The sequence below is a fragment of the Salvia hispanica genome, chromosome 1 (genome assembly GCF_023119035.1).
Source record: "Salvia hispanica cultivar TCC Black 2014 chromosome 1, UniMelb_Shisp_WGS_1.0, whole genome shotgun sequence".
NCBI classification, from domain to species: domain Eukaryota; kingdom Viridiplantae; phylum Streptophyta; class Magnoliopsida; order Lamiales; family Lamiaceae; genus Salvia; species Salvia hispanica.
In genome coordinates, this window is record NC_062965.1 from 16,831,531 (window position 1) to 16,856,249 (window position 24,719).

A 24,719-nucleotide genomic window follows, 5' to 3' on the forward strand; every position below is an offset into this window, starting at 1 on the left:
AAGTAAAAGAGAGGAAAAAGTAGAAAGAAAAAGTAGAAAGTGAATAAAGTAGAGGGAGTAAAGTAAGAGATAGTAAAGTAAGAGAGAAAAAAAAGTTACCATATAAGGAAACGATTCAACTATGAAAAAACTTTCCGAAATGGTAAAATGACTCAACTATGAAGAAACGGAGGGAGTACTAAAAAACACCCCGATATGGGCCTATAGGCCCAATATTTGGCCCAAGTTATCTAATGTTAATAAGCCCGTTTTTGTTTCGGACCTTGTGGTGGGATCGGAATATGATATGGGCTGTGATTTTTCTAAATTAATAGCCTACATTGTCGTAATATTCGGCTGGTTTTCTCAATAATTTCGTACTGCCTACCATTAAAAACTTACCAAATTTATATACATCCATTAATACAGGACCAAGTTTGACCGAATACGAGTTTTAAGATATGTAGTAAAAAGTGAGTTGAAAAGATCAATGGAACGTGGATTTTACTTTATATAGTAGTATTAGTTAAATGTGAGTGGAATAAATTAATGGAATGTGAGTTCATTCCAAGAAGTAGTAAAAAAAACAAATAAGATATTTATTGATGGACTGACGAAAATATAAAATAGGGACGCTTATTGGTAAACGTAGGGAGTACATGTTTATATATTGCAATTTGCACACAGCTCACTTAGTAAAAGAATTAGGTGGTCCAGACATATTATTATTTAGTCAATTGATCACAATTGAAGAAAGAAAAAAGCATAATAAGGAAGAGTAAAATTATTTCTTTAATTAGGATTGATTAGATATACCAAGTGACAATACATACCAAAAATATTTTATGCAGATAATATATCCCTTTTAAGTAAATCTTGATCTTGTTAAGTAGGAACAAAGAATCATAATCGGATGAATCCCATTGTAGCACTGTACATTCGAATGTACACAAACTTTTGTCTCTACAATAATCTGATTCTCATCAAGCCCATAAATATATGATTATATTTATACGGAAGTCAATTCCTTGGGGCCATCAAATCATCAATATATAGACTATTCGACACCAAGATTAGAGCTTATGACATTAATGCATAAATAATGAATGCGAAAAAAATTGTGCATATTTTGATATTTTTAATTTGTTCTTCTCGAATACCTATTAAATGATAAAATAAAATAATTATTCACCTAATTTAAGCTCGTCTACTCGACTTAATAATACAAGGTCAACCATGACCAAGTCCTCTCTCATTATTTTCCAAATTTTTAATTTGGATTATGCTGGGGAAGTGAAAATTTTGCAAGGTCACCAGTATTAATATTTTAGCCACTCGCAACAACATTTAATTATTATGTAATTGTTGTACCAAATAAATAAATAAACATGTTCCATCTAATATCCAACTAGTGCAGTAATTAGCATAATAATATAGCAAATCCCTTCTAAAAATGATGGGACGCGAGAGCTTGAAGTTATAGGTGGGCTGAAATAAAGTGAATGATCTAAATATTGCACCAAACATACTTTAAAATGAAGATAAGTGATTAGCAAGCTAAGAAGTCAATTTTCTGGTAAACACTAACATACTTTGTATTTTAGTACCAAAACATACTACAAATTATGAATATGGATTGTTTTCATTTAAACAGTAACTTTTCGTTCATTTCTGATCAATCCCGTCATTTTTGAAAATAAGAATATAAAATCACAACTTTTTCAACTTTTTATAACTGGATGATGGTCAAAATCAAAATTGATAAGGCAAAATCAAATCCGATACTCCCTCCGTCTGTGAATTGTTGTCCGTGTTTCGATGCGAGTTTTAAGAAATATGTAGAAAAGTGATTGGAAAAAATTAGCGGAATGTGGATTTCACATTTCATATATTAGTTTTATAATAGAATGTGAGTGTAATGAGTTGGTGGAATGTAAAATCAATTTATTAAAAATGGAAAAAAAAAACAAAAACAAAATGGACAACATTTTACGGACGGAGGAAGTATGGATCAAAACCATGTCATTTTTCATATATTGGCACATTTTAAAAAACACTAAAAATATAATAACATTGTTTTGTCAAAAATAACATTGATTTGTTATCATATCTTTTTTTATTTTGTAATATAAGCTACGATTTTGACCATTTCAATTTTAAAAGTTATGATATTGATATGAAATTAACAAAAAAATTGCAATTTAAATGTCTATTATTATTTGTATTGTCATGACTTTTACTATAGAAGAAGAAAAGTAAAATGTAGAAAGTTAGCCATGGAATTGTCTCTTCTTTCAATATCCAAGGGCCAATTTGACTCATTCTTCACGTCGTGGGTTTGGCCCTTTGTTTACGCTCTATGACTATGTAGTTAACTTCACGTCATGGCATGACCAACAGCAACATCTACTTGTAATAATATAATTAGTATTGAGATGTTTCAAACATTTTCTTGAAATATAAAACAAGAATAGTAGACCTCACGCCAAAGTCTTCCCCATCTCCCTCTCTCCCCCCTAAATTCTTCATTGTTAAACACCACATCTACACCGGTGTTAGCCACTTTCTTCTCCTCCGAGAGATATGGCGGCGGCGGCGGCGGCCTCTTGTGTGTTTGCAGTAACACTAGTTTTACTACTATCAACAGCAGTCGAATCAAGATTCGTGGTGGAGAAGAGCAGCATCAGCGTGGTCTCGCCTTTCGACAAGCGATCGAAGCACGATGCTGCCATCGCGAACTTCGGCGTGCCCGACTATGGCGGCTCATTAACGGGCACTTTGATCTACCCCGACAAGGGCCAGGTCGGCTGCTCAGCCTTCGAAGGAGATAGGCCCTTCAAGCCGAAGTCGTCCCGCCCTACCATTCTCCTCCTCGACCGTGGAGGTTGTCGATTCTTTTGCTCTAAACATGCTTTGATTTTTTTACTCGAACGTGAGACCTTTGACCTTAGGCACTAACGTTTTACTCTGTGGGTGCAGAGTGCTTCTTTGCGCTCAAGGTATGGAACGGGCAGCAGGCTGGGGCGTCGGCGGTTCTAGTGGCGGACATCATAGACGAACCTCTCATCACCATGGACTCGCCCCAAGACAGCAGCCCCGAAGCCGCCGGATACGTGGAGAAGATCAGCATCCCGTCGGCTCTCATCGGTCGTCCCCTTGGCGACACGCTCAAGGAGGCCCTCAAGAAAGGTGAGGACGTCGTGGTCAAGATAGACTGGTCGGAGTCGATGCCCCACCCCGACGAGAGGGTGGAGTACGAGCTCTGGACCAACAGCAACGACGAGTGCGGCAGCCGCTGCGACGAGCAGATGAACTTCATCAAGAACTTCAAGGGCCACGCCCAGATCCTCGAGAAAGGAGGGTACACGCAGTTCACGCCACACTACATCACGTGGTATTGCCCGCGAGACTTCGTGCAGACGGAGCAGTGCAAGTCGCAGTGCATCAACCGTGGCAGGTACTGCGCCCCGGACCCTGAGCTGGACTTCAGCTCGGGGTATTCAGGGAAGGACGTCGTCTTGGAGAATCTGAGGCAGCTCTGTGTGCACAGAGTCGCTAACCAGACTAACCGGTCCTGGATTTGGTGGGATTATGTTTCTGATTTCCATATTAGGTGCTCCATGAAGCACAACAGGTACAGCAAAGATTGTGCACAGGAAGTCATGAAATCACTTGGTAAGTTCACAAAACCCCTATCCATTTATGTCTCGATCAACATAATCCGACGACATCATTTCCCGGGATTGATCTTGGTGTAGGTATACCGGTTGAGAAGATAAACAAGTGCATGGGTGATCCAGAAGCTGATACTGAGAACGAAGTCCTGAAAATCGAGCAAGAACTTCAGGTCACGAAAGTTCTTCGGTTTAATAACTAATTTTCAATTGGTGATTGTTGCTGAAATGAAATTATGTGTGGGTTTAGGTTGGTCATGGATCACGTGGTGATGTTACTATCTTACCTACTATGGTGATGAATAATGTTCAATACAGAGGTTAGTTGAAAATATAAAAATATACCTTATGTATGTGTGATTTGAGGTATGCTTTGTATAACTGAATGAGATTGTTTTGGTGGGTGAAGGGAAGTTGGAGAGGAACGCAGTGCTGAAAGCCATATGTGCAGGGTTTAAGGAGACGACGGAGCCTCCTATTTGCCTGAGCGGAGGTTTTTACAGAGACTATGAATTAAAGATGATGACTATTATTAGTGACTATGGTAATATGGAAATTGATGGGATTTAAATGTTGATCAACAGATGTAGAGACAAACCAGTGCCTTGAGAATAACGGAGGGTGTTGGCGCGACAATGAATCTAACATAACAGCCTGCAAGGACACATTTAGGGGAAGAGTTTGCGAGTGCCCTTTGGTAAACGGGGTTCAGTTTCAAGGAGACGGATACGAATCATGTCACGGTAATTATTTTATTATTACCTTCAGACTAGTTGAGGTCTGCGTGAATCTGAATATTGATCCGTCTGCAGCTGTTGGGCCAGGGAGGTGCTCAGTGAACGATGGAGGCTGCTGGTCGCAACACAAGAATGGAGTCAAGTTCTCAGCGTGCAAGGACAATGATCTGTCTGGCTGCCATTGTCCGGCTGGCTTCACCGGAGATGGCAAAACGTGTGAAGGTACTTTCCTCTTCAATACTTTTACCTGCTTCAACCTGTTGAAAACACTGTGGGTCACAATTGGTGTGTATTTGTAGACGTGGACGAGTGCAAATTAGGGACTGCCTGTCAGTGTGATGGATGCAGCTGTAAGAATACATGGGGTGGATTTGAGTGCAGTTGCAGAGGAGACCAAATCTACATAAACGAGCATGATACCTGCATTGGTACGGTGAACTCTTCCATTTCGCACCTTGGGTGCTATCGTATGATCGCATCAAGCCTGTTTAATGATAATTAAATGTGTGCAGAAAGGAAAAGCTCCAAACTGAGCGGGATTCTTACCGTTGTGGTGCTTGCCATAGTGATGAGTGTTGGACTAGCTGGTTACATATTCTACAAATACAGGCTAAGGGTAAGCCACCAGCCACAAAACACAACTTCTCTGTTCTTCATTTTTGAATTGTTGTGAGCAGATAGTAACCTGGTTTTTGATGCAGTCTTACATGGACTCGGAGATAATGGCTATCATGTCGCAATACATGCCTCTCGATAGCCAGCAGAATCAGCAGGTTGTCCATCACGACAACGAACCATTGGCGCATTCTTCCTCCGTTTAAGGTGGTGAGTTGAGTTGCACGCCGCAGATCATGTCCCAGTCCTGTCCCAGAGCCAGAGTTTTTCCTCACTATGCTGTTCTTAGTCAAAAACACACAAAAGAGTATTGGTTCTGTACATAACGTTTTAGAGACGATGTAAACCACACACACACAGCCTTCAAAAGTATACAAGTTGAAATTCCGGCTACCTTGTGATGTATATTAGGGGAAAGGTTTTGGTTTCTGTATATCATAGATTTCATGATGCAAACAATTTGCTACTCTTTACAAGATTGAAATTAGCTCAAGCAGAAATTTTAACATTTCCTGAGAAATTCAAAAGTTAAACAGAGAGAGAGCTACCCAAGAATCCAAATGCATCAAACAACAGGTCTCAGACAACCCTGAGCAACAGAATCGACGAGTATATTAGTAAAGGGGAACTGAAACCAGAATAAATGCATGTTAATAAGAACACACAGGAGTGTCCAACCTCCATATTTCCTTCTCAATGTATAAGAAGAAAGATATCAGAAAACAGATGCAACAATATAGAACCACTTCAAAGAGCCATGAATCGCCATCAACAACACCAGGAGTGCAACAGGATGGCTGAACACAAAATAAAGCAACAGATCAGCCACATAAACAGTATACAATAATACAACCTCGATTAATGTTAGCAGACAATATTTCTGTCAATCCAATTGTAGATACCATATCACTGGCTTAAAATTTCAAGATATAAGAAGTACATAACTGTCAATATCCCTACACATCAACAGAGGAAAACAAAAATGTCTAACAACTTCATAACAAAACCAATATGCCCGATGTTTCAACATGAAATCTCAAAGATCTATGGTGTGATGTAGCTCATCTCTTCCTGCCACCACGTTCTCTAAGAGAAAGAGATAGTGCCTCTCCAGGTCCAATATTATAATAGGCAAGAGATAAATTGTCCTTGAGGAACCCTGCCTTCCCACTCAGCTTCTGTTTATTTGAAGGAAGCTGTATCTCCCCAGCAATTTTCTCTTTCAAACTTGCAACTGTTTCAGTCAAGGACTGCACGGCAATCTCCAAAATTTGTCCTTTCAGGTTTCCTTCATCAGTGTTAGGCACTGATATACTAATACGAGCAGTACCCTGGAATTACATAAACATTAAAGAGAAGATTAGGAGCAACTCAAAAGGTATCAACATGAATTCAAATTGAACATAAAGAGGTGAAAAGGACTGGAAGAAGATACATACCGGATGTTTTGCAAGGAACTGTTCTTCCGGAATGAGAAACGAGTCGTCAAGCCTTTGCCTCTTGGGCTCTGGTTCTTCAGGAAGGGGTGGAGGGGCCTCTTCAGGTGGTGGTGGTGGAGGCATGCCTAAGGGCATAGGAGGTGGAGGAACCATAGACATGCCTGGTTGGGGCATAGGCATGCCTGGTTGGAATCTGGGACCTCCCAAAGGTGTAAACTGCGATCCAGGTGGTGGTGGAACAGGGTTATGAGAATTCAAGGGCATAGATGGCGGCATTGGAGGACGGTTTCCCATAAGATTTTGCCCGTGCATCATAGGCATTGAAGGAGGTGGAGGGCGAATAGAAGGAATTACATTGACTACAGGGGGGCCGGGTGGAGGTGGTGCAACACCACCAGCGCCGGTTGGGTTTGGATATTGAACCATTGTGGGGGGCCTGGGAATGTTTAACGCAAGACCAGGAGGTGGAGGTAGTGGCCTGATTGATAGCATACCAGGCCTAGGAGGAGGAGCTGGACCCTGAAGGCTCCTGCCGTCATTGTTTAAACCATCACCCATGTCCTCCATATCAGTATTCTGAGACAAGGCCAGGCTGGCTGTGCGGCCAATGCTTCCAGTATGACCATCCCACATGACCTGTTTTGGTTGCTCATCTTTCTTCTTCTCAATTTCAGCCTTCACAGCATTAGAAACTTCTTCTGCGGTTGTACCAAAAATATCAGGCCGTGTTCTCGCAAGTCCTACAATATTCCTAGATATCTCATCGTCCGCAGCAAGGGTGGTCTCTCTTATCTTAGCAAACATCCTATCCTTCTGTTCCTTAAACTTGGGATCAATAAGAGAGATTCTCATGTGTTCGGACATCTCACTAATAGGAATTAGCTCGCCAGTTATCGGAGAGACGACATATTTAGTAGGATCCCTTTCAGCTGGGATTCTGTCCTCGGGCCTCTTCCAATTTTTCACAATTCGCATGGGTGGTTCGTTCTCTTCTAGCAAAACCTTGACCTCATTCCTCTTCACATCTCCATTCTCCTCCAGATTTGCTGCCCTCATGCCCTCCTCAACCAGTTGGACCTCTTCTTCATCCATTTCCATTTCTACCTCCTTGCCAGGCTCAACGAAATCTTCTTCCTCCATAGCTGACATCTTGCTTCTTCTTATCACTTCCTCAAGTGTCATTGGAGCAGGTAAGTCCTCATCCTCTTCATCAGCAAAGTCTATTGACTCAACCACAACAAAGTCATGCCAGTCAATCATAGCCATCTGCAGTCGCTCCTGCTCTATCTCATCTTCAGCTTTTTGCCTAGCCTGCTCTTGCGACCGTTCCCATTCAAGGCGATTTAAGCAGCGTTCCAGGACAGTAGTCATATCAAGGACGCTATTTTTTAGCTTATCTGACAGCCCTTTAGGAGGCATTAAGACTTTCGAATAAGCATCAGCAAGAGATGTAAAGAACATAAACATACTGTGTGTTGGCCTTAGAAAATGAAACTGAGGATTGGTGCTCTCTCTGCTAGTCAAACCAGTCAAAAAAGACTTCCCGTTTCTCGCCACAAACTGAGCCGTGAGCTTAATTATATCCAATTCCTCCCCTGTAATCCCTTCAGGTAGCCGGACAGTATATTGCTCTGCCTCTGGTGGGTCAAGAACCTTACGTACAGTTCGGAATTGGGCAGAAGGGTCAGGCTTAGCCGAGGCATCACTTGCATCAGCCGCTGGAGTACTACTAACTGATTCAGGGGCAGGCTCCGGCTGAGGAGGCTGTGCAGCAGCATTCTGATTCTGTGCTCGAGATTCAGCTAACCGGTGCTGATAATAAGCATGGTAAGGATCAGAAGCGCGTAAAAAGTTGAATTTCGCATTCCCTTCATTGTGTGCAATAATTCTTTTCTCAAACTCCGGTCCATTTTTTGCCACAAATTGAGCAGTTTTGTCTACAATATTTCTAATGTCTATAGGCGGGTGTATAATTCCTATCGACCTAGTGTGTGTTGCTACTGATGGTGGAGCACTGGGCTTATCAATGGCCATCTTCTGGTCTTCATTCTCCAAATTTTTCTCATCATCAGATTCCTCAGTCACCTGAGAAGCGGGCAACGGGCCGAGATCGCCGTCTTCAGGCGGTGCCGGAAGGGGCAATATTGGCAATGAACCCAGCATTTTTTCCAATCTGCAAACATCAGACGAGAATCAATGTCAAACCCTAGCTCCATGCCAACATACAGAATCAGAAATTTAAACAAAACAAGAAAATGACGCAATTATCGTATCGATGAACCCTAGATTAGTTACTCGGAATACTAAAACTCAACAACGAATTAAAACAGTCCATTCATTCATATAATCAACATACAGAAATCTGGAGATATTAAATTTGATGGGAAAGTAATCTACCTGGTGAAATCTCAGCAGGACTAGCAAAGAGGGGCAGCTGAAACCACGGTGTTTACACTCTGCAACTCTAGAAAGAGAGGGAAAAGAGATCTGCAGAGGGTGACGCGATTATGGAATTAGGTTCTTGAGATAAGGAAGTAAAAGGGGAAGGTTTAATGGCGGAAGAAATCAAAATAACCCAACTGGCGCCGCCGAGGAAAATATTGGGGGCAAAATGCAAATATATATCTAATTCAGTACATTTCGTGTTATATCTTTTACACAACGGTCATGCTAATCATATTTGTATCATTCCAATTTTATCGGATGTCCTCAAAGGAACCATAATTAGATTTTAGCTCGAGATTTTAAGAAACGTGGATGAATTTGTATCAAGCTTTAAGAAATGTGAATAAATATTTCAATTAATGGAATGTAAGATGATATATGATAGAGGATACTAAAATTAAAATGTAGTAAATGAAATTTATAGAACAATTAAAAATGAGATAGAGTAATTGCTAACTAATCAGCAATCACAAATTAAGACTAAATCTAGGCTACTATTAGATTAGATCGTTAGGAGATCCTGTGTTGAAAAAATGTCATATGGATTATATGTTGAATTAAAAAAATTATTAAATAAACTTAAAAGGTATTAATGTCAATTCACTCTCATCAAAATCATCTCAAAACTTTAAATTTACATAACTCTCTCGATTTAAATTATTTTTTTTGCAAAAAATATTTCAAATTAAAGATAATTTTAAATGAATTTCAATGAGATTTCAATTGCATATGTTCCGACGATGTTCGGGTGATGAAATTTGATAAATTTTATTTTAATTTCCGTACATGATGAAAGCAGATTTTATCAAAAAATGCAAAAAAAATCTCAATATAGTGTATGCAAAATCTCAATATAGTTTAGGTAAAATATCAATAAAACTGTGTTGATGTTTTCTTGTACTTGTGTTGATATTCTCATGTCATATTATTGATATTTGTAATACACTATGTTGATATAAAGAAACACCCACGAAAATTATCATATGATAACATGATGATGATATTACCCTTTTGTTGATATTTTGTCTACTATTTCTTGAAATTTGTGAGCTTTAATCTCATCCATTCATTTCAAAAGTGGACCCTGAGATTGAGTATATTAAAATGTAAATGAGATATATAATGATAGACAATAAAAATATTACAATGAAGAGGATTTTATTGTGCTTACTGTTAGGTGGGGTGTTAGGTTTCCAAGATAAAATAATAACAAGATACAATATAGGATTGAGTTGTGAGATTATTTAAGTCATAGGGGATTAGCTATGACTAATTATCACATGATTATTCATTTAGGATTGAGTTGTGGGGTTGAATCTCATGAACCAAACACACTACAAATTTAATCTCGTATACAATCTTGCATACTGAACACCCTTAGGCTATTAGCAAAAAGATGGATATTGATTTAAGATCTAACGTGCCGTTATCATTTTTCTGAATAAGAAGTGACAGATATAATCTTGCATATCGAATACTCCCTTAGGCTATTAGCGAAAAGATGGATATTGATTTAAGAATCTAACGTGCCCTTATCATTTTTTTGAATAAGAAGCGACAGATACAATCTTGCATATCGAATACTTCTTTAGGCTATTAGCTAAAAGATGGATATTGATTTAAAAATCTAAGGTGCCCTCGTCATTTTTCTAAATAAGAAGCGACATAGATAAGCGCCTATCATCCCCATATTATATGGGAAAAATGTACTTATTTCGAGTAGGATAGTATTCTATGATCATGGTTCTATCAGTGAGTACTACTCGTTAATTGACAATGAAATTATCCAGACTTTAGCTCAATACAACTCATAAATTTTATTGACCTAAAAGAAATTCAATATATGATGGAGATATCTGTAAAAGAAAAAACAAAATCTCAAAATTGCCAGTTTTACATCAACTGATATTACGTTACACCCTCAAAATTGTTGGTTTTTAAATATATCAAAGTTACACAACTCGGCATTCTAGTTTACAAAGTTAATGATAGAAATACAAAAAAACATACACTACAAAAACTCTATTCTTCCATTCTTTGAAGCTTGACATTCCCTTCATCTAGTAGGGGAAGAGGAAGCTGCTTTCTTTTATTGTTTAACTTAGTAGAGCCCGCAAACTGCTCGGCTGTTCTTGCCCGCAATTCGTCTAAGCTCTCTCCTTCTTTTGCCCTCTCCAGTACCAAGTGACGACCGTAGAGATGGGTGTTTGAGAGCGCTTCAAGGGCATTCCGAGCTTCTTGTTTCGTGAGAAACTCTACGAAAGCAAAACCTCTATGGTTTCCAAACCTCATTGGCAACCTCAATCTCTTTATCTGCAGGGTACAGGAGATGTGTTTCCAGATTAGGAACCATGAAAGAACAAACATGTCTGGTTACCCCAAATACAAGGACGAAACGTTTTCTGATTTTGCCAGCATCACATAGCTTCCGAGTTGCAAGAAACTAAAGTAAAGATGTCGTAAAATTGACAAAATGCAAGTGCTTATACCTGACCAAAGGGACTAAATAATTGCTTGAGATCCTTTTCGGTTGCCTCAAAAGCTACATTCCTCACAATCAATTTTGTTGAGCTATCATTATCAATTTTTTTAGGTATCGTTTCATCTTTCTTATGATGGCAAAGTTGCAAGATGAGGGCATGCCCATCCAGAACAGATCCCTGGAGAAAATATCGAAATGGTAAGAGTCTAGAGATACAGTAGGCAACGGACAGCGTGTCATAATAGGCTGGCCTGAAAGAATACCTGTAGGTCCTTGCAAACCTTCAATGCTGTATCAACACTATCAAACTCTACGAAACCAAATCCCATTGAAAGAGTCTTCCCATTCTTTACATGCTTCTTGATCTATTGAAGTATAAGAAGTGAAAATGGATTAGGGAATGTAGCAAATTTGGTAGGCGTGGGAAGAGGGGAATGAAGCGTGGGAAGAGGGGAATGAACATACCCTGACACTAAGAATCTTTCCTCCCTTCATGTACTCTGCAAAATGCTTTTTCACACTTTCTTCAGATGTTTTGAAGTTCAGGTTCTTGACATATAATGAGCGTGACTGTAGAAACGCAGATATCAACAAGCAAATTTTAGAACAACTAGCAGTAGTTAGACCACCTGAAATAAATCAGAGCTCAATAGCTCATGCAATAATCATTAGAAATTTAATGCACTAAACTCTCCCCCTTACAAAAGCACTATCATTGACTGAAGCATATATCTCAGTTAATAATGGTTATATTTTTAAAAAAGGGTAAAGTTGAATCATAGAACTTATATCGACGCAAAGTTAAAATATGAAAAAATGTTTAGCTATCATGTATTTTTAAAATACAACTGGTTGAAGTATAACCTCGATCCTATCAGGGTCAGCATCTTCTTCCGCAATATCTTCAATCTGATGCTTCAGCACAACTTTCTTTGCATCAAGTTCACCGCCAGCTTTACTAGCATCAACAGCTGAGGTTTGACTAAGAATATTACCAGGTGCCCATTCCAAGTACAGTGGGCCGTCCCTGTGAAACCAGAGATATTAACTTCACAAAACCAACACTAGATAAATAGAAGCAATGTTATATCTAACTATGAAGTGCAGGTCTTTATTCCACAAGCAATATCAATCATTTAGTGGTGATGGCCCTCAAAATATTTGGACACCGTGATCCTTCAAGCTCAATATGTTGCTTAAAAAGTACAAACTTTGACCAAGTATTACATTACATCCTTGAATAAAGGACAATATACGTTTCAAAAATTAGATGAACTTACTTGTAACGCTTGTATGCTAAACCTTTGAAAGCTGCACGGGCTTCAGCAGGTTCCAAAAAGATAACCTAACCATAAATTTTAACAAAAGTGCTTGATTATTGAATTATATGCCAGAATTTGACACACTAAATCTCCTAACCATTGAACTAAGCATCAAGTGTATAAAAGTTGAAACCATATAGGAGCATACACATTAAATTAAATAAAACGGGATAGATATAGTATGAGATAATGAAACTACAAAGCAAAACAAAATATTTAAAAGACAGCAAAGCAAACATACCAAAGCCATGGTTTTAGTAGGGGGGATAATTATTTTATCCAAGCTGCCAAACTTGCCGAACATACTTGATAATTCACTTTCTGATGAACCATATGGTAAATTCTTCACTAATATAACATGGTTGCTTCTCTTTACACCATCAGTTTTACCAGCGGCATACTCTTCCAATGAGGAAACATTAACCCCAGCACTTGATAGAGCTTTTTTAGTCTCAGCGATGACCTGAGTTTCCCCCAGTGCAATTCTCACAGCAAGGTCATCAGATTCTCTATCTAGAAGTTCACTCTTACTGATACCAAATTTGCGTGCAATGTTCTCAACCACCTTGAATATGAAGGATCGGAAGAAACTATCAGGTGATAGAACACTTTAATATGTCAAAGAGCACAGCCTAAGAAGGTTAATGCTCAATCAAACTGAATCATGGCATTACACATATAATGAAGGTACTTAGAGAATGAGTATAAATCTTGATTTACACTTAGGGATCTCTTAAGAAAGTTATTTTGGTAACAATTTTTCAAGTGGGGAAATAGATTGTCACCACTAACTTCTCTCCTGCCCGTGTCAATGTTTCTGAAACTTACAATTCCAGTGATAGTTTCTTAAAATCTCAAAAGAAGGCAACTAATCGCAGATGACAAGCCTAATTTTCAACTTTACTTACCGTATCAGGACGCATAAATAAACTATTCCATGCTTTTGTGTTTCCGGCAGCTTCTGATGCCTTCCTTTCGTCAGTCCTTTTCTGCTTAAGTGTTTTCGAAGATGGTTTTTCATCATTTTTAATCCTGTAATTGAGATCCATTGTAAGTTCATAAGTATCAAATGACAAGATAATGCCTGATATTAGTATATCCAGTGAAACTCGAGGGTCTTGAATGCATACTCTTGCACATAAGAAGGCTTTTTTTGTTTAGCAAGCATAACATGCAACAGCCTCCCCTGAAAAATTGAGCTGTCCATCTCTTCCAAAGCCCTGGAATGGTAAAACAAATAACTTTTGAACATTGGCATAGCACCAATTCTATATATATATATAAATACATTATACATCTAAAATGTATGTAGTTAATCATGCAAACAAACCAAAAATAGTACACCATAACCCATGTGAAAAGATGAAGACATGAAGTGGGGCACTCAAATGATAAGGAAATATGAAATATGTGAAAAGAAGTATTATGAAAATAAGGTTAACGTTCGAATACAAAACACTTTGATTTTGGTCAGTTGAAACTCAACTACATCTACGGACTACTAAGAGATTGACTCCTAACACTACAGAGTAGAACATAGCTAGCTTTTCCAAGCCAATTGTGTTTGCAAAAAGTCAAGATTTATAGCTCAGGATATATTACCTAGCAGCAGCTTCTGGGAGAGCAAAATGAACATAAGCAAACCCTTTGGAGCGTCTTGTTTCTTTGTCAATAACTATATGGGCTTGAGATACAGCACCATACTTGCTGAAGTGACTTTCTAGTTCCTCCTCGCTGAGTAATCACAAAGTGTAAGCGTAAATGTACATGACAAAAGAAATAAAAGTGGAATGTGTAGTAGATGACCAAATAGCATGGGACATACGTGGCAGTGTAGGGAAGATTGCGGATGAACAGACGGGTAGATTCTAGAACTTCAGCATTATCGTTTTTCGGACTGGATGATGGTTCATCTGAGTTCTTGCTTTCTTTAGAGAAGCCATTTTCAGCCTCCCCAGCAAAAACATCAGTTTCAATTGTCTTCTCAACAGGATCACATTTTCTCTTTACTTTACATGCAGCACTTTCATCATTATCACTATCACTATTATCAGTGCCATCCGTACTACCCTCGGTATCACTACTTTCTGAATCTGACCAATTCTTTTTAATTCTGCTCTTGAAATAATCCATGTCGGATACAGCTTCATCGTGAGCCAAAGTTTGAGCTTTGTCTATTTTTTTTGATGCAGCATCAATTTCTCCTTCTGATTCTTCAAGATCTCCGTCAAATTCATATTCCTCTCCTTTTTCCGTCTTGTAATTGTCATCTGGCACCAAACCACTTTTCTCACGAGAGACTGCAGCTACTGTATCATTCGCCCACAATTTTGACTTGCTCCGATGCTGCATAACCTCAAGAAACTCTTGAAATTGGGGATCATCAGTCCCATCATCCTTGATACATTTCTTACTCTTCCCATCTTGTTCCATGGCTTTAGGATCTTTAAAACCAGTTGCTTTTTTATCTTCTGCAGGCAAATTCTCCTTTTGCTTCAATGAGTGTCGGCTCCAAGGACGAGGAGCTTCGGGATCTCCAACCTTCCGAGCAATCTGGCAGTGAACATTAAAATGTTACAGCATGGTATTGTTTAAGATGACAAATTCAAGTTTTTAGCCTACACACATAACTAACTGAGAGTAAATGCTTTAGCACTCTTTACTAATAAACTATCAATTGCAGGTGTCTGAATGATCTAATTATGCAACCCACAGCCCCAATAGTCAGTTCATGTTACAAGCAATGGAACTTCTATCCACATTTTTTTACTTATTTTATCTTACTTTTATAGGTTGATGCCTAAGTATAAACAATTCAATGAAAAAAAGAGAAATTCAATTAAATGTGTGTCATTCTCCCTAATTAACCATTTTGGCCACTCATCATAATGCCCTCCATCATACCACTACCACTATCCTAATTATCATCGCAAGGCTAATAACTTTAAAACCTTAAAATCGAAAAAAAATACATTATAGTGAGTGAAGCAGAAAAGTGAGACAGACCTCACAAGTAATTCTGGCAGTATGCATAAAAGATTTGTTAAAATACTTAATAGCTTCCTCAGCCTCACTCTCCGTCCTATACCCCACAAAGCCAAATTGCCGGCTCTTCCCATCCCTGAACCAATTTCCACCACGTCAGGTAAATAAACAACAAATCAATAAAATAGCAATCTCAATACTGAAAAAAAAAAAAGTAAAGAGAGGTGATCACTTGGTGCGCATAAGCTTTGCATCCGTCACTTCCCCTTTCTGAGAGAAGAATTCTCGAAGATGCTCCTCCGCTGCATACTTAGGCAAGTTTTTCACACAAATTCGCGACCTATGAAACCAAATGCACTACCATTAGATACAGTATAAATTTCAGAGAACGAAATCAGCTAGTAAAAAGAAGAAGCAAATACATGATTTGAGGATACTATTCGTATGTGATATAACAAGCTGCAACAGTCCACGCCGCACAGCTAGCTGCGAGATAAATCGCCGCCGGAGACAGGAGCACACTGATAGAGAGGCGGTGAAGAGAGAGAATTGGTCGGCAATGTGATTTTTGTGAATGGGGGAAGCGGTTGGATTGGACTTAAAATTAGGTCGAGGGCTTTTGCAATTGGCCCGCGCATTGCATTTTTTTAGTTGGGCTTCATCCTAATTGGATTTTAATTTTTATTTCCAAAATTCGAACCATAATTCGAAGAGTTTTAATACATACAATAACACTCAATATAATAGTAATATTGATTTTTCGAATTTAGGAAACTTTTTTTTTCGTTTCATAGTAGAAATTTAGAATTTTCGGATTAATTTATATATTTGACAAAAAAAACGATCTGAAATCAAAATATTCGTCTCTAGGTTTATACATACAATTTTCGTCTTAGTTATGATTATGCATGTTCATTGATACGGCTAGATGTTAGAAGATTTCTAGAGTATCTTCAACGGAGAGAGAAATTATATAATTATCATATTTCACTTTTTTTTTCATGAAAAATTATTTGTTAAGAGAAAAGGTTGCTGAGAAGGTATTATATCTTTTTCAATTTTGAAAAAATATTTTTATCTCTCCATTGATGAAATCATATAATTACCATATTTATTTTCTTTTTATTAAAAATAATTTTCCAAAGGAAAAGTTATTTGAGAATGTATTGAAAATACATTTTATGTTTTGGAATGCATTTTGTACTATTATTTTATTTTAAAAAATAATTTATCTTTTTATAGTATATTTAATCTTTGGAATGTGTTATTTTTTGGAATGGTATATTTCACGTTTTAAGAAGTTAAATAAATGGTATACTTCTTTCTTTAACCTTTCTTTCTCGGAGATGCTCTAAGGTATGTCCAAAGGATAGGGTAAATAAAGAAGTAACTATAAATAATTACCATATTTATCTCTTTTTCATAAAATTTAATGCTTCAATAGAAAAGGTAGTTGATGAGGTATTATATCTTAAATAGTGTATAATTGATAAGGTAAGAAAGAGATTAAAAAATAATTAAAATATTATTAATAAAAAATATATCTCATCACATATAAATTAGAAAGTGTATATTCCCGTGGATAAATATTGTGTGGGAACGAGAGAGTTTTCTCCATACACTTTTTACATGAAAAATATTACTTACATTTTTAAATAATAAAGTTAGATAGCCCAACAAATTAAGAAACTTGAAAGCCCAATCCATTTTCCTATTTCCCCTAATGGAGATTGATTTTGTCATATTAATCGCTAATTTTTTCTTAAATAAACTGATGAACTCCAAAGTGAGTATGAAATCTATGGAGGGCGCCAACACAGACGCCCTTTCGATCTCCGTATAAATCTCACCGTCTTCTCCAAATTCCAGTTTGTAAATAAATAAAATTTGTTGTTCGAATCTAGATTTCATTTGAAATTCACCGTCGGCGTTGAATTGCCACAGTATAATTTATGCTCACTTGAATTTAACCGAATAGTGAAGTAATACTTGTTTCAAGGTCGTTTTGGATTGAAGAAAATAAGCGTGATCGTAGAATTAGCTGCGCAATTAGCTCGGGGACAACGATTTTCCATGGCCGCCAATGCACAATCTCAGCATCGCTGCGTTTTTGGTTAGTGTTTTTTCATTTATGTATTCTTCTTTTATCTATGCACGCCGTGGAGGTGGTTTGATTTTGGTAAAGCCTCAATTCGTTTCGAAATTGCTCTGGTTTGTGGTGGAAAATGGAAATGTGGTTTATTGATTGGGAAATTTGTTTTATTAAGTGTTGTCGTATTAGTTATATTTTGATAAATAGGGAATGGAGTTAGACTTTTAGGTTTTAGCTAATTAAGCGTGTTGGTGTATGGATGTATGTGTGTATGCAGTTGGGAACATACCGTATGATGCTACTGAAGAGCAAATCACTCAAATTTGCGAGGAGGTTGGGCCGGTTGTTTCGTTCAGGTGAGTTCAATTCGAGTTTTGATTGACTGATGGTTTTCTGATGTGATTGGCTGTGCATTTGTGTTAATGATTAGATCCTAATGGTACCTATTGTGATTATAGTTGCAACAAGGTCATGAATAGCTTTTGTCTGCCACAGCTTGCCAATTTCGTTAGATTTGCATATGTGAAAGTTTGTATACCAAGCACCACATATATTTGATTTTTTTCCCATAACATTGAGTCCTACTTTGTTGATCTTGTTGTTTGCCATCTCAGATTAGTTACTGACAGAGAAACCGGAAAACCAAAGGGTTATGGGTTCTGTGAGTACAAGGATGAAGAGACAGCTCTGAGTGCTCGTCGTAATCTTCAGGGTTATGATATAAATGGCCGTCAGCTAAGAGTTGACTTTGCTGAGAATGACAAGAACGCTGACAAGAACCGGGAACAGGTAAACAGTGTATGTTCATCTCTTTGTGTGAGTACATAGGCTTATCATCTTGTTGAGATAGAACAAGCTGTTCCCTCTCAAATTACATAACAGATGTTTATACTCTGGCAGGGGCGTGGTGGTCCTGGTGTTGGCCCGAATGTTGGTAACTAGAGTATTTTGTTTTTGTATAATTTCATTACTATTTTTGGTATAGAGATGGGGACTGGGGAGTTAGGATTTCAATTAGTTATATTAAGTTTATCCGCAAAATGCCTGCAATGCAGATGCTCCAAAACAATTTGGGGGTCAAGCAGTTCTTGGACATCCCGGTGTTCATCTGCCGGTAGGCGATTCAGTTGCTACAGCTGCTGCAAGTGTCAGTATACCAAATCAGATAGGATTACAGACACCGTCCCTGTTAGGCACTGATCCTTTAACTCGACAGTTGGCCAAAATGTCAAGGAGTCAGCTAACAGAGGTTTTGTCTGAATTTAAGGTAAGTAGATGCCCAACATTTAACTGGACAAACTCCATATCACATAAAGATATCTTTTTTTCTTTTATTTTTCCCAAATAAAGTCAAAGCGAAATGAACAGAAGTGATTTGTGACTAAATATTTACTTCCTAAACGTTCCATGAGATGTGAAGATACAAGACATAAGCCCGGTGTATAACTTTGGAACATGAAAAGGCTAACATTCTTAGAAATAATGGGATATTTTCATTGAGTTCAATCTGCAGATTCATGATCTTATGCAGTCATGTGGTGTTGACAGGCACTGGCTATGCAAAATAAAGAAGAAGCCCGGAAACTATTGCTCGCCATCCCCAACTTGTCCAAAGCTATTTTTCAGGTTCTTATCAGCCCTTGATAGTAGTAATATGTACTAGTATATTGTTTATTAGCTATTTACAGTTGATTTTTATTAAGTTTTAGTTAAATAGTAGTAGCAGTAAACATTCATCCAATGCACATCATCTATTACATTTCTCAGTATGAGGTTAACCTGAATATTATGATTTTCTTAACTTCAGATCATTAGTTACATGTCATTAAATACGGTAATAAACCTTTTATTTGACTTCAATGCAGGTTGAGATTATGCTTGGGGTAGTGTCACCTCAAATGGTATGTTCTCTTCACTCCATCTGCCATCCATTGATAAGTTTTGCTACAGTCTGTTATGTTCAGTATATTTGATTTTTTGGAATATTCAGTTGCAGACAACCAATATTCGGCAAGCTTCAAGCCAACCAGTACAGCCTCTGTTGCAAAATGCTCAAATTCTTTCCGGCCTACCCCCCCTTCCACAAAACAAAATTCAATTGGGTTTGATGCCTTCTGCACAAGATAGTCGGGTATCTGCTGGTGTTCCAAACCAATATAATACACTCCAGAAATTTATTACACAAACTCAAATTCAACATGCACCATTAAACCAGAACCAAGCCTTGCAGCAAGCTCAACTGATTGCTCAATTTGGAGTTTCCTCCCATCCCACTATGCATCCTCTGTCATTGAGTGGTTTGTCAGTTGGACAACAAATGTCAGTTCCAACTTCTTCTCTCAACCAGCAAATGCAGCATCCTACATCACAAAAAATAGGCCCAGTGCTGTCCAGCAATCCACGGTACAATGCTGTGCCAAGGTCTCAGACTGATGCCACCGATGCTTCTGTGCTCGTAAATCCCCAATTTTCAGCGACAGGCATTCAGGTGCAGAACTTCACCTGATCTGATAACAGAGGAATTGGAAAGTCAACATATCTTTGTCTTGTATTACTTTCTATTGCTCATGTTTGTTCAAAATGTTTTTCTCAAAGAATCTGTTTTTCAAGTCAAAGCAATATTACATGACATTAATGGAAGTAACTGGAAAAGTTATGCCCTTGATGTTAATTACGAAAGATTCTAAACATAATTTAACATAGGTTATGCTTATTAGTTGTGATAAATATTTAATACAGGAATCCTACACATCTTGAAGATGATTGTGAGTTTCTTTTTTCCTGAAACAGCATAGCACACCAACATCCTCTGGCATGCCGGAAGATATGGATTTGAAAGGACATGCTTCAAATGTCCCTAGTAAGACGAACCAGATCGATAGAGCACCAAAACTGGTGAAACTGAATGGTGGAACCGCTACTCCTCAGGCTGTGAACGTACCTTCACCTATGTTCGCACCACTCCAGTCTTCGGGTGTTCCAGGAAGACAACCTCCAATTAAAGAAATTGCAGACACTGGGAAGCAAGCTACTCAGGTAGTTAATTTCTCCATGACATATCTTTCAGATTCATTCCTTTTCAAATCGTGTATCAATTTTCTCATACTTGCTTGAAGAATTTGGTTTTGTCATTGTTCGCTCTGATCGAAATTCCATCTCTCCTCATGTTTTTATTCATATATATCTCATTTGAAGGTGAAGAAACTTCATGCGATCTTGATCTAATAGATGAGAACATCACACGAATTCATCTTTCTCCATCTGCTGAAATAAAGATATTTGCAGCATCTAGAAAGATTAATTGAATCCACCAGAACATCTCCGGTTTTGAAATTTTGCATTTATGATTCGTATAATATCTTCAATGAATTTCTTTTTTCGAGAGCTTGATCTGATGGAGACTAAATTTTCACTGTTTACAGGTGCAACTTCCCCCAGACTTGGATCCATCTGTGCTTCAGCAACTGCTAAATCTGACGCCAGAGCAGCTAAGTTTGCTCCCACCGGATCAGCAAGAACAAGTAATGCAACTTCAACGGATGCTCCGGCAGGCTACATAGCCAACATTTTTAGTCCCGAAAATAGCATAAGCTTTATTAATCTTTCCTCCAATGCGTATTGCAACTGACTACTTTGCGATTAAAGCATTGTTAGGTGTATACTAGATGCACGAGAGCTGTACCATTCATGTAACGTTACGAGGTTGTTCTTGTACGCGGATGAACACATCATTGAAATGAGAAGAAATTTTGGCTTATCCTACATAGCTCAAAATTTGTAGACCAAAAAATAGCATAAGCCTTATTAATCTTTCTTCAATGTCTTTTAGCAGGGAATTGCAATTGCTTACTGTCAACTTTACAATGTAAAGTATAGTTAGGTGCACAACAGATGCACGGGAGCGGTACCGTTCATGTAACATTACGTACTTGTTCTCGTATTCGGATGAACAAATCATCGAAAAGAAAATAAATTTTGGCTTATTCTTCATGTCCACTTTAATGTCTTGTTTTTATGGTGACGAATCTGTTGTATTTGTCTGATTCTGATTAGTTTCACAGAATTGCATATAGTTATTCTTATTCCAAGCATAGATTAACCGAAATCATAGTACAATACCAAATCATAAATTAAGGCATGGATAAAAACTGACATAATAAATTACCAGAAATGAAATTGTAGGTTTACTCAACAAACTGTGTTCAAACACATCTTTGTAGGGGCAAACATCAACACAAGGTCGATTTAGCAACAAAACCAGAAACTTAAAATGTAACAAAATCCAAACACAACCTACATCAAAAATGAAGATGCAAAAAGAGTATTCGCCATTCAAATAAATGAACCCTGCCAAATCAACGAAGCCTCCTGGCCTCTCTCTCGGATTCCAACAGGGTGAGGATGTCTCCCTCCCTAACCGGTCCCTTGACGTTTCTCATGATGAAACGGTTCTGGTCATCAATGAACTTCACCCTGACCTGGGTGACCTGTCCACGAGATCCGGTCCTGCCGATCACCTTGATCACCACAGCATGCTTGATTTGTGATTCCATTCTGCAATAACACAAATCCACAGTTAGCCATCTTTTCCTCAAAACAAAGATATTAGTATTGCATCCATATATACACAGTATCTGTTTCCCCTGATTCAGAGTGTATGAATACATAGAGTTTTCTAATTTAGGTTAAAAACCTGATTCAGAGTGTATGAATACATAGAGTTTTATAATTTAGGTTAAAAACTATTGAGTGTCTGTAAACTTAAGCTACAGAATACACATTAATCGTATAATCACAAACTAAAGCTATAGAATACAGATTAATCACATAATACAAATTAAAGCTACAGAATACAGATTAATCATATGATTATAAACTAAAAGCCACAAGATACAGATTATTAATCACATAATTATAAACTAAAGAGCCCTACAAACATTACTAAATAAATCTAGACAATAATTCGGCCGTATAAAACTACAATGGATGCGAGCAAGCATGGAAGAACAACATATGTAAGCAAATTGAAACCAGAAGCAGCTAGGTTTATCACAAAAGGCTAAAAAGCATCATTAACACAAAAATCGAGAGCCTAAACGATCGTAAAACGGTAGAATCGAACGAACCTTCGGAGACAGATGAAAGCTGGGGAGCAAACGCTGCAGCAGAAATTCGAGAATGGGGATGAAAAACCCTAGGTTCTTATTTATAGGTGATTTTGCACGACACCTTGGCGAAATTGGGCTCTCTTTTTATTTTGCTGGCCTTTTTTGGGCCTTTATCATGATCCACTCAATAATTAAAAAATTTTGTATCAACTGTTTTCACCGATCCAAATTAAAATTTGAAATTTGGTTGGATTTTTTGAAATTTCGATTTTGATGAAATTAACATATTAGCAAATTTTGATTTTGCAGATTAAATATATTATAAATTGAAAATATTCGTTTTATATGGTATTTTTAACAATATCCTAGCCCATTTATTTCATTTTATTGGATTATTTAATATTTGTATTGAATGATTTGTAATGTATTAATGTTAGGGCATTTAAACCTAAAATAACGGGATGAGTTGATTGATTCATATTATATTCATTTATACAAAATAATTTGAATAGTGAATGACATCATTTTAATACAAAATTGATAAAAATAAAAATAAATTAAATTAAAATATTGTATGTAATATATGACCACACTAATTCGAGATAATGATACAAATTAATGACCACACTAATATATGGATGCATTTCTATTTAAGTAGAAAAAAATGAGATCGGGATTTTTTAAATTTTCAATTTTTTAATATTTTATATGGTACTTCTGTCTAAAAAATAGACAAAGTTGCAAATGACACAGATATTAATATGCAATTGATAAGTAAGAGAAACAGAGGAAAAAGTGGTGAAAGTAGTGTTAGTAAATTGTGGGGTTTATATTTAAAATGAAGTGTTTGTATTGATTTAAAACTTTTTATAATTAGAATTTAGTCTAATTTTAGTGGACGGCCCAAAATGATAAACTTAGTCAATTTTTAATGAACGGAAGTAGTATTAGTTTCTAATCAAATTACCTAGTAAGGGTTTAGTATATTTGAAATGCTTAATCATTTATTCAGAATTTGGAATACAAACCATTAATTCTTGCCTTCAAATATTTAATCATAAAAAATATATGAAAGTTGGTCGGACATAGTGATTGACTTGTCATAGAAAATGGAGTAACAAATAAAATGTAAAGTTTATGATATTTTAGATCAATTTAAAGTTTTTGGATAATATCAAATTTTCGCCAAAATTGACTTTAGACACCAATATCTATTTTTTCGATGAGTTAAATTGTTTTTAGCATAGTTAAACTATTATTTTATATGAATAGAATAATTGCAAAAAGTATAAATATATAATTAAATAGTACTCCCTTCGTTCCATAGTAATAGAGGCAAAACTTTTCAGCATGGAGATTAAGAAAAATTGTGTTAGGTGAGTTAAGTAAAGAGAGAATAAAGTAGAAAATGAAAAAGGTAGAGAGATGAAGAGAGAATAAAGTAGGGGTGGAAAAATATGTTGACTTTTACTAAAAAAAGGAAATGACTCAATTACTATGGAACGTACCAAAATGACAAAATGACTCTATTACTATGAAACGGAGGAAGTAATATATTTTAAAAAACATAAAAAAAAAAACAACCAACAAAAATTCAAGAATTTCTTCACAGTTCACATCCTAATCCGTTAATCCGTTAATGTAATAACACCATGCACTGCTCCCTCCCAATTCCTCCCTCACCATCTCTCCCCAATCCAATCCAAACCCAAAATCCACCGCTCATCACCACTGCATTGTTGGATATTTTAGTGTAATTGGGTTAACTTGATTGATCAGTATTATCATAATGATATATCATATAAGTATGGAAGTGGTATGATTGGTGTTTCCCGGCTATT

General features: G+C 37.1%; 5 protein-coding genes, 1 long non-coding RNA gene and 1 other non-coding gene across 9 annotated transcripts; 2 read left to right on the plus strand and 5 right to left on the minus strand.

Annotated features, from left to right (window-relative positions):
- The first annotated feature begins 2,426 nt into the window (after nucleotides 1–2,426).
- LOC125202232 (vacuolar-sorting receptor 6-like) lies at nucleotides 2,427–5,513 on the plus strand. The gene is made up of 10 exons (XM_048100596.1): nucleotides 2,427–2,863; nucleotides 2,959–3,654; nucleotides 3,738–3,826; nucleotides 3,904–3,973; nucleotides 4,063–4,146; nucleotides 4,238–4,396; nucleotides 4,466–4,612; nucleotides 4,690–4,818; nucleotides 4,903–5,006; nucleotides 5,092–5,513. The coding sequence occupies exons 1-10, from the start codon at nucleotides 2,563–2,565 to the stop codon at nucleotides 5,209–5,211; spliced, it is 1,899 nt and encodes a 632-aa protein (XP_047956553.1). The 5' UTR covers nucleotides 2,427–2,562; the 3' UTR covers nucleotides 5,212–5,513.
- Nucleotides 3,601–4,972, minus strand: LOC125202233. The gene is made up of 5 exons (XR_007173065.1): nucleotides 4,937–4,972; nucleotides 4,416–4,647; nucleotides 4,252–4,307; nucleotides 3,999–4,159; nucleotides 3,601–3,802 (listed from the first exon to the last, which is right to left on the minus strand). It is a non-coding gene; the product is annotated as an uncharacterized LOC125202233 (long non-coding RNA).
- Nucleotides 5,514–5,844: 331 nt separating the features above from the next.
- On the minus strand, nucleotides 5,845–9,043 carry LOC125202231 (probable splicing factor 3A subunit 1). The gene is made up of 3 exons (XM_048100595.1): nucleotides 8,842–9,043; nucleotides 6,445–8,617; nucleotides 5,845–6,336 (listed from the first exon to the last, which is right to left on the minus strand). The coding sequence occupies exons 2-3, from the start codon at nucleotides 8,605–8,607 to the stop codon at nucleotides 6,067–6,069; spliced, it is 2,433 nt and encodes an 810-aa protein (XP_047956552.1). The 5' UTR covers nucleotides 8,608–8,617; nucleotides 8,842–9,043; the 3' UTR covers nucleotides 5,845–6,066.
- A 16-nt stretch (nucleotides 9,044–9,059) lies between these two features.
- LOC125202949 lies at nucleotides 9,060–9,163 on the minus strand. The gene has a single exon (XR_007173274.1). It is a non-coding gene; the product is annotated as a U6 spliceosomal RNA (small nuclear RNA).
- Nucleotides 9,164–10,746: 1,583 nt separating this feature from the next.
- LOC125201161 (multiple RNA-binding domain-containing protein 1) lies at nucleotides 10,747–16,238 on the minus strand. Its single transcript, XM_048099129.1, has 14 exons — nucleotides 16,101–16,238; nucleotides 15,911–16,018; nucleotides 15,700–15,814; nucleotides 14,519–15,246; nucleotides 14,296–14,427; nucleotides 13,824–13,913; nucleotides 13,602–13,725; nucleotides 12,935–13,258; nucleotides 12,652–12,716; nucleotides 12,236–12,398; nucleotides 11,837–11,941; nucleotides 11,635–11,736; nucleotides 11,379–11,549; nucleotides 10,747–11,202 (listed from the first exon to the last, which is right to left on the minus strand). Coding segments are annotated over exons 1-14 (2,520 nt in total). The 5' UTR covers nucleotides 16,103–16,238; the 3' UTR covers nucleotides 10,747–10,911.
- A 1,219-nt stretch (nucleotides 16,239–17,457) lies between these two features.
- LOC125202553 (cleavage stimulating factor 64-like) lies at nucleotides 17,458–21,527 on the plus strand. 3 transcript variants are annotated; one of them, XM_048100986.1, is made up of 11 exons: nucleotides 17,458–17,791; nucleotides 18,048–18,126; nucleotides 18,385–18,559; nucleotides 18,671–18,704; nucleotides 18,826–19,037; nucleotides 19,319–19,396; nucleotides 19,636–19,671; nucleotides 19,761–19,901; nucleotides 19,986–20,258; nucleotides 20,561–20,806; nucleotides 21,193–21,527. In XM_048100986.1, the coding sequence occupies exons 1-11, from the start codon at nucleotides 17,752–17,754 to the stop codon at nucleotides 21,328–21,330; spliced, it is 1,452 nt and encodes a 483-aa protein (XP_047956943.1). In that variant the 5' UTR covers nucleotides 17,458–17,751; the 3' UTR covers nucleotides 21,331–21,527. The 3 variants fall into 3 exon arrangements, with proteins under 3 accessions (XP_047956943.1, XP_047956925.1, XP_047956935.1); XM_048100968.1 differs by having other exon boundaries at nucleotides 19,761–20,258; XM_048100978.1 differs by having other exon boundaries at nucleotides 19,767–20,258.
- Nucleotides 21,528–21,931: 404 nt separating this feature from the next.
- Nucleotides 21,932–23,008, minus strand: LOC125206721 (40S ribosomal protein S28-2). The gene is made up of 2 exons (XM_048105961.1): nucleotides 22,897–23,008; nucleotides 21,932–22,324 (listed from the first exon to the last, which is right to left on the minus strand). The coding sequence occupies exon 2, from the start codon at nucleotides 22,321–22,323 to the stop codon at nucleotides 22,126–22,128; it is 198 nt and encodes a 65-aa protein (XP_047961918.1). The 5' UTR covers nucleotide 22,324; nucleotides 22,897–23,008; the 3' UTR covers nucleotides 21,932–22,125.
- Between the last annotated feature and the right edge of the window lie 1,711 nt (nucleotides 23,009–24,719).

Excerpts from the sequence above, each read along its gene's own strand:
- LOC125206721 (XM_048105961.1), bottom strand. The coding sequence starts at position 22,323 with ATGGAATCACAAATCAAGCATGCTGTGGTGATCAAGGTGATCGGCAGG.
- LOC125202553 (XM_048100968.1), top strand. The coding sequence starts at position 17,752 with ATGGCCGCCAATGCACAATCTCAGCATCGCTGCGTTTTTG. Across the intron at positions 18,705-18,825 it reads TGGTGTTGGCCCGAATGTTG|ATGCTCCAAAACAATTTGGG; the intron begins GTAACTAGAGTA and ends CCTGCAATGCAG. Across the intron at positions 19,397-19,635 it reads TGTCCAAAGCTATTTTTCAG|GTTGAGATTATGCTTGGGGT; the intron begins GTTCTTATCAGC and ends ACTTCAATGCAG.
- LOC125202232 (XM_048100596.1), top strand. The coding sequence starts at position 2,563 with ATGGCGGCGGCGGCGGCGGCCTCTTGTGTGTTTGCAGTAACACTAGTT. Across the intron at positions 3,655-3,737 it reads GGAAGTCATGAAATCACTTG|GTATACCGGTTGAGAAGATA; the intron begins GTAAGTTCACAA and ends ATCTTGGTGTAG. Across the intron at positions 4,613-4,689 it reads AGATGGCAAAACGTGTGAAG|ACGTGGACGAGTGCAAATTA; the intron begins GTACTTTCCTCT and ends GTGTATTTGTAG.
- LOC125202231 (XM_048100595.1), bottom strand. The coding sequence starts at position 8,607 with ATGCTGGGTTCATTGCCAATATTGCCCCTTCCGGCACCGCCTGAAGAC. Across the intron at positions 6,337-6,444 it reads AGTTCCTTGCAAAACATCCG|GGTACTGCTCGTATTAGTAT; the intron begins GTATGTATCTTC and ends ATGTAATTCCAG.
- LOC125201161 (XM_048099129.1), bottom strand. Across the intron at positions 11,942-12,235 it reads CTGACCCTGATAGGATCGAG|TCACGCTCATTATATGTCAA; the intron begins GTTATACTTCAA and ends GCGTTTCTACAG. Across the intron at positions 11,550-11,634 it reads AGGTTTGCAAGGACCTACAG|GGATCTGTTCTGGATGGGCA; the intron begins GTATTCTTTCAG and ends TATTTTCTCCAG.